Raw genomic sequence first — 12,277 nt, 5'->3', positions numbered from 1 at the left:
CCAGTGTGTTTGTAGGAGGGTATTATCTGACCAGTGTGTGTTTGTAGGAGAGTATTATCTGACCTGTGTGTGTTTGTAGGAGAGTATTATCTGACCAGTGTGTCTGTAGGAGGGTATTATCTGACCAGTGTGTTTGTTGGAGAGTATTATCTGACCAGTGTGTTCGTAGGAGAGTATTACCTGACTAGTGTGTTTGTAGGAGAGTATTACCTGACCAGTGTGTCTGTAGGAGGGTATTATCTGACCAGTGTGTTTGTTGGAGAGTATTATCTGACCAGTGTGTTCGTAGGAGAGTATTACCTGACTAGTGTGTTTGTAGGAGAGTATTACCTGACCAGTGTGTCTCTAGGAGGGTATTATCTGACCAGTGTGTTTGTAGGAGAGTATTATCTGACCAGTGTGTGTTTGTAGGAGAGTATTATCTGACCAGTGTGTGTTTGTAGGAGAGTATTATCTGACCAGTGTGTGTTTGTAGGAGGGTATTATCTGACCAGTGTGTTTGTAGGAGGGTATTATCTGACCAGTGTGTTTGTAGGAGGGTATTATCTGACCAGTGTGTTTGTAGGAGAGTATTATCTGACCATTGTGTGTTTGTAGGAGGGTATTATCTGACCAGTGTGTGTTTGTAGGAGAGTATTATCTGACCAGTGTGTTTGTAGGAGAGTATTATCTGACCAGTGTGTGTTTGTAGGAGGGTATTATCTGACCAGTGTGTGTTTGTAGGAGAGTATTACCTGACCAGTGTGTCTCTAGGAGGATATTATCTGACCAGTGTGTTTGTAGGAGAGTATTATCTGACCAGTGTGTTTGTAGGAGAGTTTTATCTGACCAGTGTGTGTTTGTAGGAGGGTATTATCTGACCAGTGTGTTCGTAGGAGAGTATTATCTGACCAGTGTGTTTGTAGGAGGGTATTATCTGACCAGTGTGTGTTTGTAGGAGGGTATTATCTGACCAGTGTGTGTTTGTAGGAGAGTATTACCTGACCAGTGTGTCTCTAGGAGGATATTATCTGACCAGTGTGTTTGTAGGAGAGTATTATCTGACCAGTGTGTGTTTGTAGGAGAGTATTACCTGACCAGTGTGTCTCTAGGAGGATATTATCTGACCAGTGTGTTTGTAGGAGAGTATTATCTGACCAGTGTGTGTTTGTAGGAGAGTATTATCTGACCAGTGTGTTTGTAGGAGAGTATTATCTGACGTGTGTGTTTGTAGGAGGGTATTATCTGACCAGTGTGTGTTTGTAGGAGGGTATTATCTGACCAGTGTGTGTTTGTAGGAGAGTATTATCTGACCAGTGTGTGTTTGTAGGAGAGTATTATCTGACCAGTGTGTTTGTAGGAGAGTATTATCTGACCAGTGTGTTTGTAGGAGGGTATTACCTGACCAGTGTGTCTGTAGGAGGGTATTATCTGACCAGTGTGTTTGTTGGAGAGTATTATCTGACCAGTGTGTTCGTAGGAGAGTATTACCTGACTAGTGTGTTTGTAGGAGAGTATTACCTGACCAGTGTGTCTCTAGGAGGGTATTATCTGACCAGTGTGTTTGTAGGAGAGTATTATCTGACCAGTGTGTGTTTGTAGGAGAGTATTATCTGACCAGTGTGTGTTTGTAGGAGAGTATTATCTGACCAGTGTGTGTTTGTAGGAGGGTATTATCTGACCAGTGTGTTTGTAGGAGGGTATTATCTGACCAGTGTGTTTGTAGGAGGGTATTATCTGACCAGTGTGTTTGTAGGAGAGTATTATCTGACCATTGTGTGTTTGTAGGAGGGTATTATCTGACCAGTGTGTGTTTGTAGGAGAGTATTATCTGACCAGTGTGTTTGTAGGAGAGTATTATCTGACCAGTGTGTGTTTGTAGGAGGGTATTATCTGACCAGTGTGTGTTTGTAGGAGAGTATTACCTGACCAGTGTGTCTCTAGGAGGATATTATCTGACCAGTGTGTTTGTAGGAGAGTATTATCTGACCAGTGTGTTTGTAGGAGAGTTTTATCTGACCAGTGTGTGTTTGTAGGAGGGTATTATCTGACCAGTGTGTTCGTAGGAGAGTATTATCTGACCAGTGTGTTTGTAGGAGGGTATTATCTGACCAGTGTGTGTTTGTAGGAGGGTATTATCTGACCAGTGTGTGTTTGTAGGAGAGTATTACCTGACCAGTGTGTCTCTAGGAGGATATTATCTGACCAGTGTGTTTGTAGGAGAGTATTATCTGACCAGTGTGTGTTTGTAGGAGAGTATTACCTGACCAGTGTGTCTCTAGGAGGATATTATCTGACCAGTGTGTTTGTAGGAGAGTATTATCTGACCAGTGTGTGTTTGTAGGAGAGTATTATCTGACCAGTGTGTTTGTAGGAGAGTATTATCTGACGTGTGTGTTTGTAGGAGGGTATTATCTGACCAGTGTGTGTTTGTAGGAGGGTATTATCTGACCAGTGTGTGTTTGTAGGAGAGTATTATCTGACCAGTGTGTGTTTGTAGGAGAGTATTATCTGACCAGTGTGTTTGTAGGAGAGTATTATCTGACCAGTGTGTTTGTAGGAGGGTATTATCTGACCAGTGTGTTTGTAGGAGGGTATTATCTGACCAGTGTGTTTGTAGGAGAGTATTATCTGACCAGTGTGTTTGTAGGAGAGTATTATCTGACCAGTGTGTTTGTAGGAGAGTATTATCTGACCAGTGTGTTTGTAGGAGAGTATTATCTGACCAGTGTGTTTGTAGGAGAGTATTATCTGACCAGTGTGTTTGTAGGAGAGTATTATCTGACCAGTGTGTTTGTAGGAGGGTATTATCTGACCAGTGTGTTTGTAGGAGAGTATTATCTGACCAGTGTGTGTTTGTAGGAGAGTATTATCTGACCAGTGTGTGTTTGTAGGAGAGTATTATCTGACCAGTGTGTTTGTAGGAGAGTATTATCTGACCAGTGTGTTTGTAGGAGGGTATTATCTGACCAGTGTGTTTGTAGGAGAGTATTATCTGACCAGTGTGTTTGTAGGAGAGTATTATCTGACCAGTGTGTTTGTAGGAGAGTATTATCTGACCAGTGTGTTTGTAGGAGAGTATTATCTGACCAGTGTGTTTGTAGGAGAGTATTATCTGACCAGTGTGTTTGTAGGAGAGTATTATCTGACCAGTGTGTTTGTAGGAGGGTATTATCTGACCAGTGTGTTTGTAGGAGGGTATTATCTGACCAGTGTGTGTTTGTAGGAGAGTATTATCTGACCAGTGTGTGTTTGTAGGAGAGTATTATCTGACCAGTGTGTTTGTAGGAGAGTATTATCTGACCAGTGTGTTTGTAGGAGGGTATTATCTGACCAGTGTGTTTGTAGGAGGGTATTATCTGACCAGTGTGTTTGTAGGAGAGTATTATCTGACCAGTGTGTTTGTAGGAGAGTATTATCTGACCAGTGTGTTTGTAGGAGAGTATTATCTGACCAGTGTGTGTTTGTAGGAGAGTATTATCTGACCAGTGTGTTTGTAGGAGAGTATTATCTGACCAGTGTGTTTGTAGGAGAGTATTATCTGACCAGTGTGTTTGTAGGAGAGTATTATCTGACCAGTGTGTTTGTAGGTGAGTATTATCTGACCAGTGTGTTTGTAGGAGGGTATTATCTGACCAGTGTGTTTGTAGGAGAGTATTATCTGACCAGTGTGTTTGTAGGAGAGTATTATCTGACCAGTGTGTTTGTAGGAGGGTATTATCTGACCAGTGTGTTTGTAGGAGGGTATTATCTGACCAGTGTGTTTGTAGGAGAGTATTATCTGACCAGTGTGTGTTTGTAGGAGAGTATTATCTGACCAGTGTGTTTGTAGGAGAGTATTATCTGACCAGTGTGTTTGTAGGAGAGTATTATCTGACCAGTGTGTGTTTGTAGGAGGGTATTATCTGACCAGTGTGTGTTTGTAGGAGAGTATTATCTGACCAGTGTGTTTGTAGGAGAGTATTATCTGACCAGTGTGTTTGTAGGAGGGTATTATCTGACCAGTGTGTTTGTAGGAGAGTATTATCTGACCAGTGTGTGTTTGTAGGAGAGTATTATCTGACCAGTGTGTGTTTGTAGGAGAGTATTATCTGACCAGTGTGTTTGTAGGAGGGTATTATCTGACCAGTGTGTGTTTGTAGGAGAGTATTACCTGACCAGTGTGTCTCTAGGAGGATATTATCTGACCAGTGTGTTTGTAGGAGAGTATTATCTGACCAGTGTGTGTTTGTAGGAGGGTATTATCTGACCAGTGTGTGTTTGTAGGAGAGTATTATCTGACCAGTGTGTTTGTAGGAGAGTATTATCTGACCAGTGTGTGTTTGTAGGAGAGTATTACCTGACCAGTGTGTCTCTAGGAGGATATTATCTGACCAGTGTGTTTGTAGGAGAGTATTATCTGACCAGTGTGTGTTTGTAGGAGAGTATTACCTGACCAGTGTGTCTCTAGGAGGGTATTACCTGACCAGTGTTTGTTTGTAGGAGAGTATTATCTGACCAGTGTGTTTGTAGGAGGGTATTATCTGACCAGTGTGTGTTTGTAGGAGAGTATTATCTGACCTGTGTGTGTTTGTAGGAGAGTATTATCTGACCAGTGTGTCTGTAGGAGGGTATTATCTGACCAGTGTGTTTGTTGGAGAGTATTATCTGACCAGTGTGTTCGTAGGAGAGTATTACCTGACTAGTGTGTTTGTAGGAGAGTATTACCTGACCAGTGTGTCTGTAGGAGGGTATTATCTGACCAGTGTGTTTGTTGGAGAGTATTATCTGACCAGTGTGTTCGTAGGAGAGTATTACCTGACTAGTGTGTTTGTAGGAGAGTATTACCTGACCAGTGTGTCTCTAGGAGGGTATTATCTGACCAGTGTGTTTGTAGGAGAGTATTATCTGACCAGTGTGTGTTTGTAGGAGAGTATTATCTGACCAGTGTGTGTTTGTAGGAGAGTATTATCTGACCAGTGTGTGTTTGTAGGAGGGTATTATCTGACCAGTGTGTTTGTAGGAGGGTATTATCTGACCAGTGTGTTTGTAGGAGGGTATTATCTGACCAGTGTGTTTGTAGGAGAGTATTATCTGACCATTGTGTGTTTGTAGGAGGGTATTATCTGACCAGTGTGTGTTTGTAGGAGAGTATTATCTGACCAGTGTGTTTGTAGGAGAGTATTATCTGACCAGTGTGTGTTTGTAGGAGGGTATTATCTGACCAGTGTGTGTTTGTAGGAGAGTATTACCTGACCAGTGTGTCTCTAGGAGGATATTATCTGACCAGTGTGTTTGTAGGAGAGTATTATCTGACCAGTGTGTGTTTGTAGGAGAGTATTACCTGACCAGTGTGTCTCTAGGAGGGTATTACCTGACCAGTGTGTGTTTGTAGGAGAGTATTATCTGACCAGTGTGTTTGTAGGAGGGTATTATCTGACCAGTGTGTGTTTGTAGGAGAGTATTATCTGACCTGTGTGTGTTTGTAGGAGAGTATTATCTGACCAGTGTGTCTGTAGGAGGGTATTATCTGACCAGTGTGTTTGTTGGAGAGTATTATCTGACCAGTGTGTTCGTAGGAGAGTATTACCTGACTAGTGTGTTTGTAGGAGAGTATTACCTGACCAGTGTGTCTCTAGGAGGGTATTATCTGACCAGTGTGTTTGTAGGAGAGTATTATCTGACCAGTGTGTGTTTGTAGGAGAGTATTATCTGACCAGTGTGTGTTTGTAGGAGAGTATTATCTGACCAGTGTGTGTTTGTAGGAGGGTATTATCTGACCAGTGTGTGTTTGTAGGAGAGCATTATCTGACCAGTGTGTGTTTGTAAGAGAGTATTATCTGACCAGTGTGTTTGTAGGAGAGTATTATCTGACCAGTGTGTTTGTAGGAGAGTATTATCTGACCAGTGTGTGTTTGTAGGAGAGTATTATCTGACCAGTGTGTGTTTGTAGGAGGGTATTATCTGACCAGTGTGTGTTTGTAGGAGGGTATTATCTGACCAGTGTGTTTGTAGGAGAGTATTATCTGACCAGTGTGTTTGTAGGAGAGTATTATCTGACCAGTGTGTGTTTGTAGGAGGGTATTATCTGACCAGTGTGTGTTTGTAGGAGAGTATTACCTGACCAGTGTGTGTTTGTAGGAGAGTATTATCTGACCAGTGTGTGTTTGTAGGAGGGTATTATCTGACCAGTGTGTTTGTAGGAGAGTATTATCTGACCAGTGTGTTTGTAGGAGAGTATTATCTGACCAGTGTGTGTTTGTAGGAGGGTATTATCTGACCAGTGTGTGTTTGTAGGAGAGTATTACCTGACCAGTGTGTGTTTGTAGGAGAGTATTATCTGACCAGTGTGTTTGTAGGAGAGTATTATCTGACCAGTGTGTGTTTGTAGGAGGGTATTATCTGACCAGTGTGTGTTTGTAGGAGGGTATTATCTGACCAGTGTGTGTTTGTAGGAGGGTATTATCTGACCAGTGTGTGTTTGTAGGAGGGTATTATCTGACCAGTGTGTGTTTGTAGGAGGGTATTATCTGACCAGTGTGTGTTTGTAGGAGGGTATTATCTGACCAGTGTGTGTTTGTAGGAGAGTACTATCTGACCAGTGTGTTTGTAGGAGAGTATTATCTGACCAGTGTGTGTTTGTAGGAGGGTATTATCTGACCAGTGTGTGTTTGTAGGAGGGTATTATCTGACCAGTGTGTGTTTGTAGGAGAGTATTATCTGACCAGTGTGTTTGTAGGAGAGTATTATCTGACCAGTGTGTTTGTAGGAGAGTATTATCTGACCAGTGTGTTTGTAGGAGAGTATTATCTGACCAGTGTGTTTGTAGGAGGGTATTATCTGACCAGTGTGTTTGTAGGAGAGTATTATCTGACCAGTGTGTTTGTAGGAGAGTATTATCTGACCAGTGTGTTTGTAGGAGGGTATTATCTGACCAGTGTGTGTTTGTAGGAGAGTATTATCTGACCAGTGTGTTTGTAGGAGAGTATTATCTGACCAGTGTGTTTGTAGGAGAGTATTATCTGACCAGTGTGTGTTTGTAGGAGGGTATTATCTGACCAGTGTGTGTTTGTAGGAGAGTATTATCTGACCAGTGTGTTTGTAGGAGAGTATTATCTGACCAGTGTGTTTGTAGGAGGGTATTATCTGACCAGTGTGTTTGTAGGAGAGTATTATCTGACCAGTGTGTTTGTAGGAGAGTATTATCTGACCAGTGTGTTTGTAGGAGGGTATTATCTGACCAGTGTGTTTGTAGGAGAGTATTATCTGACCAGTGTGTTTGTAGGAGAGTATTATCTGACCAGTGTGTGTTTGTAGGAGGGTATTATCTGACCAGTGTGTGTTTGTAGGAGAGTATTACCTGACCAGTGTGTCTCTAGGAGGATATTATCTGACCAGTGTGTTTGTAGGAGAGTATTATCTGACCAGTGTGTGTTTGTAGGAGGGTATTATCTGACCAGTGTGTGTTTGTAGGAGAGTATTATCTGACCAGTGTGTTTGTAGGAGAGTATTATCTGACCAGTGTGTGTTTGTAGGAGAGTATTACCTGACCAGTGTGTCTCTAGGAGGATATTATCTGACCAGTGTGTTTGTAGGAGAGTATTATCTGACCAGTGTGTGTTTGTAGGAGAGTATTACCTGACCAGTGTGTCTCTAGGAGGGTATTACCTGACCAGTGTGTGTTTGTAGGAGAGTATTATCTGACCAGTGTGTTTGTAGGAGGGTATTATCTGACCAGTGTGTGTTTGTAGGAGAGTATTATCTGACCTGTGTGTGTTTGTAGGAGAGTATTATCTGACCAGTGTGTCTGTAGGAGGGTATTATCTGACCAGTGTGTTTGTTGGAGAGTATTATCTGACCAGTGTGTTCGTAGGAGAGTATTACCTGACTAGTGTGTTTGTAGGAGAGTATTACCTGACCAGTGTGTCTGTAGGAGGGTATTATCTGACCAGTGTGTTTGTTGGAGAGTATTATCTGACCAGTGTGTTCGTAGGAGAGTATTACCTGACTAGTGTGTTTGTAGGAGAGTATTACCTGACCAGTGTGTGTTTGTAGGAGAGTATTATCTGACCAGTGTGTTTGTAGGAGAGTATTATCTGACCAGTGTGTGTTTGTAGGAGAGTATTATCTGACCAGTGTGTGTTTGTAGGAGAGTATTATCTGACCAGTGTGTGTTTGTAGGAGGGTATTATCTGACCAGTGTGTTTGTAGGAGGGTATTATCTGACCAGTGTGTTTGTAGGAGGGTATTATCTGACCAGTGTGTTTGTAGGAGAGTATTATCTGACCATTGTGTGTTTGTAGGAGGGTATTATCTGACCAGTGTGTGTTTGTAGGAGAGTATTATCTGACCAGTGTGTTTGTAGGAGAGTATTATCTGACCAGTGTGTGTTTGTAGGAGGGTATTATCTGACCAGTGTGTGTTTGTAGGAGAGTATTACCTGACCAGTGTGTCTCTAGGAGGATATTATCTGACCAGTGTGTTTGTAGGAGAGTATTATCTGACCAGTGTGTGTTTGTAGGAGAGTATTACCTGACCAGTGTGTCTCTAGGAGGGTATTACCTGACCAGTGTGTGTTTGTAGGAGAGTATTATCTGACCAGTGTGTTTGTAGGAGGGTATTATCTGACCAGTGTGTGTTTGTAGGAGAGTATTATCTGACCTGTGTGTGTTTGTAGGAGAGTATTATCTGACCAGTGTGTCTGTAGGAGGGTATTATCTGACCAGTGTGTTTGTTGGAGAGTATTATCTGACCAGTGTGTTCGTAGGAGAGTATTACCTGACTAGTGTGTTTGTAGGAGAGTATTATCTGACCAGTGTGTTTGTAGGAGAGTATTATCTGACCAGTGTGTTTGTAGGAGGATATTACCTGACCAGTGTGTCTCTAGGAGGGTATTATCTGACCAGTGTGTTTGTAGGAGAGTATTATCTGACCAGTGTGTGTTTGTAGGAGAGTATTATCTGACCAGTGTGTGTTTGTAGGAGAGTATTATCTGACCAGTGTGTGTTTGTAGGAGGGTATTATCTGACCAGTGTGTGTTTGTAGGAGAGCATTATCTGACCAGTGTGTGTTTGTAAGAGAGTATTATCTGACCAGTGTGTTTGTAGGAGAGTATTATCTGACCAGTGTGTTTGTAGGAGAGTATTATCTGACCAGTGTGTGTTTGTAGGAGAGTATTATCTGACCAGTGTGTGTTTGTAGGAGGGTATTATCTGACCAGTGTGTGTTTGTAGGAGAGTATTACCTGACCAGTGTGTGTTTGTAGGAGAGTATTATCTGACCAGTGTGTGTTTGTAGGAGGGTATTATCTGACCAGTGTGTTTGTAGGAGAGTATTATCTGACCAGTGTGTTTGTAGGAGAGTATTATCTGACCAGTGTGTGTTTGTAGGAGGGTATTATCTGACCAGTGTGTGTTTGTAGGAGAGTATTACCTGACCAGTGTGTGTTTGTAGGAGAGTATTACCTGACCAGTGTGTGTTTGTAGGAGAGTATTATCTGACCAGTGTGTTTGTAGGAGAGTATTATCTGACCAGTGTGTGTTTGTAGGAGGGTATTATCTGACCAGTGTGTGTTTGTAGGAGGGTATTATCTGACCAGTGTGTGTTTGTAGGAGGGTATTATCTGACCAGTGTGTGTTTGTAGGAGGGTATTATCTGACCAGTGTGTGTTTGTAGGAGGGTATTATCTGACCAGTGTGTGTTTGTAGGAGGGTATTATCTGACCAGTGTGTGTTTGTAGGAGAGTACTATCTGACCAGTGTGTTTGTAGGAGAGTATTATCTGACCAGTGTGTGTTTGTAGGAGGGTATTATCTGACCAGTGTGTGTTTGTAGGAGGGTATTATCTGACCAGTGTGTGTTTGTAGGAGGGTATTATCTGACCAGTGTGTGTTTGTAGGAGGGTATTATCTGACCAGTGTGTGTTTGTAGGAGGGTATTATCTGACCAGTGTGTGTTTGTAGGAGGGTATTATCTGACCAGTGTGTTTGTAGGAGAGTATTATCTGACCAGTGTGTTTGTAGGAGAGTATTATCTGACCAGTGTGTGTTTGTAGGAGGGTATTATCTGACCAGTGTGTGTTTGTAGGAGAGTATTACCTGACCAGTGTGTGTTTGTAGGAGAGTATTACCTGACCAGTGTGTGTTTGTAGGAGAGTATTATCTGACCAGTGTGTTTGTAGGAGAGTATTATCTGACCAGTGTGTGTTTGTAGGAGGGTATTATCTGACCAGTGTGTGTTTGTAGGAGGGTATTATCTGACCAGTGTGTGTTTGTAGGAGGGTATTATCTGACCAGTGTGTGTTTGTAGGAGGGTATTATCTGACCAGTGTGTGTTTGTAGGAGGGTATTATCTGACCAGTGTGTGTTTGTAGGAGGGTATTATCTGACCAGTGTGTGTTTGTAGGAGAGTACTATCTGACCAGTGTGTGTTTGTTGGAGGGTATTATCTGACCAGTGTGTGTTTGTAGGAGGGTATTATCTGACCAGTGTGTGTTTGTAGGAGGGTATTATCTGACCAGTGTGTGTTTGTAGGAGGGTAATATCTGACCAGTGTGTTTGTAGGAGGGTATTATCTGACCAGTGTGTGTTTGTAGGAGAGTACTATCTGACCAGTGTGTGTTTGTTGGAGGGTATTATCTGACCAGTGTGTGTTTGTAGGAGGGTATTATCTGACCAGTGTGTGTTTGTAGGAGGGTATTATCTGACCAGTGTGTGTTTGTAGGAGGGTAATATCTGACCAGTGTGTTTGTAGGAGGGTATTATCTGACCAGTGTGTGTTTGTAGGAGGGTATTATCTGACCAGTGTGTTTGTAGGAGAGTATTATCTGACCAGTGTGTGTTTGTAGGAGGGTATTATCTGACCAGTGTGTGTTTGTAGGAGGGTACTATCTGACCAGTGTGTACGGAGCCCTGTCGCTGATAAAGAACGTCCGTGAGGAACAGGCTGAGCGGGTGCTGAGCTCTCAGACCAGAGACACGCTGCACCAGTGGCACCGTAGGAGGACCATGCAGAGGACGGCACCCTCTATAGACGACTTCCAGGTCTGCACCCTCCCTATAACAAACACCTCATCAGTAATAAAACTGAGGCCTCGTCCACACATAGCGTTGAACCAGATACAAAATCCCTCTGAGCAAATCTTTGGAACCAATATGTCAGAATAAATGCACACATTCACACCTGGCTCTGAACATTATTTAGATTCATGGCTTTTCTTTTTACAGATTACATATATTTATACAAACACATAGAAGGACAGAAACCTGCATTACATGTTCCTCGTATTTAGTACAAATATGAAACTAGTCATCTCCAGTTTCATATTGTGCTGATCCATAGTTTGTCTGAAAGAAAGTGAACTCTGTGTGTTTCCTCAGAACTACCTGCGGGTGGCGCTGCAGGAGCAGGACAGCGGCTGCACAGCGAAAACACTGAGAGTGCGTCCCCAGGCCACAGTGGAGGACGTGTGCTCGCTCTGCGCGCTCAAGTTCTGCGTGGACGAGCCGCAGGAGTACGGCCTTTTCCTGGAGACGGACGGCGGCCGCCAGCAGCTCGCGCCCGACACGCACCCGCAGAAGATCAAAGCCGAGCTGCACAGCCGAGAGCGGCCCGCGGCTTTTCACTTCGTCTACAGGAGGGTGGACTTCAGCGGCAGCACTGACCACGCTAACGACCACGCTAACGACCACGCTAACAACCACGTTAACGACCACGCTAACGACCACGCCAACGACCACGCCAACGACCACGCTAACGACCACGCCAACGACCACGCCAACGACCACGCCAACGACCACGCTAACGACCACGCTAACGACCACGCTAACGACCACGCTAACGACCAGGCTAACAACCACGCTAACCCTAACCCAAACTCATCCGAGCGGCCAAACCTCAGGCCCAGATTCAGTTTACCGTCGGGAAACGTCCTCTCCGTCTCCATCTGAGCCGCTCACTCACATCTGTTCACTTTGAAACGACCCCTGACCCTAACCCTGATCAGGGGTTGGGGTTCGGTTGATCAGGTTTTCTCTGCTGATCCTTTATTAAAGACTTGGATTATTTGTGTTTTTGCCAAAAGCAGGTGTTTCTTTGAACTTGAATAAATCAGGATCTAAATCAATCAAACCTAATGTGACAAAAGCATCGTCTGAAGCAGTAAAATATAATAATGTATAATGTGCCTCAAACTAAATGACTCTCTCTGACGGAGGAAAATGCCTCTTCAGCCTTTTCAGAAGGAGCAGAAAACCTTTGGATCAAAGTGGACTCAGACTTCTGCTTTGTCAGCGGCTCATCGGAAACTCGAAAGGAGAAGG

General features: G+C 43.2%; 1 protein-coding gene across 1 annotated transcript in view; it reads left to right on the top strand.

Annotated features, from left to right (window-relative positions):
• Positions 1-11,930, top strand: part of LOC306971955 (ras and Rab interactor 2-like) — a 77,077-nt gene extending 65,147 nt beyond the window's left edge. The window contains exons 14-16 of the mRNA XM_079568398.1: positions 10,836-10,999; positions 11,336-11,659; positions 11,804-11,930. Coding sequence (XP_079424524.1) covers positions 10,836-10,999; positions 11,336-11,659; positions 11,804-11,905 — 590 coding nt within the window. The 3' untranslated portion in view covers positions 11,906-11,930. The remainder of the gene's footprint in view (positions 1-10,835; positions 11,000-11,335; positions 11,660-11,803) is intronic.
• Positions 11,931-12,277: the final 347 nt, after the last annotated feature.

This window comes from Gobius niger (genome assembly GCF_951799975.1).
Source record: "Gobius niger genome assembly, chromosome: 12".
Classification (NCBI taxonomy): domain Eukaryota; kingdom Metazoa; phylum Chordata; class Actinopteri; order Gobiiformes; family Gobiidae; genus Gobius; species Gobius niger.
The sequence above is the reverse complement of the archived record's forward strand: the minus strand, read 5'-3'. Positions and strand labels throughout refer to the sequence as shown.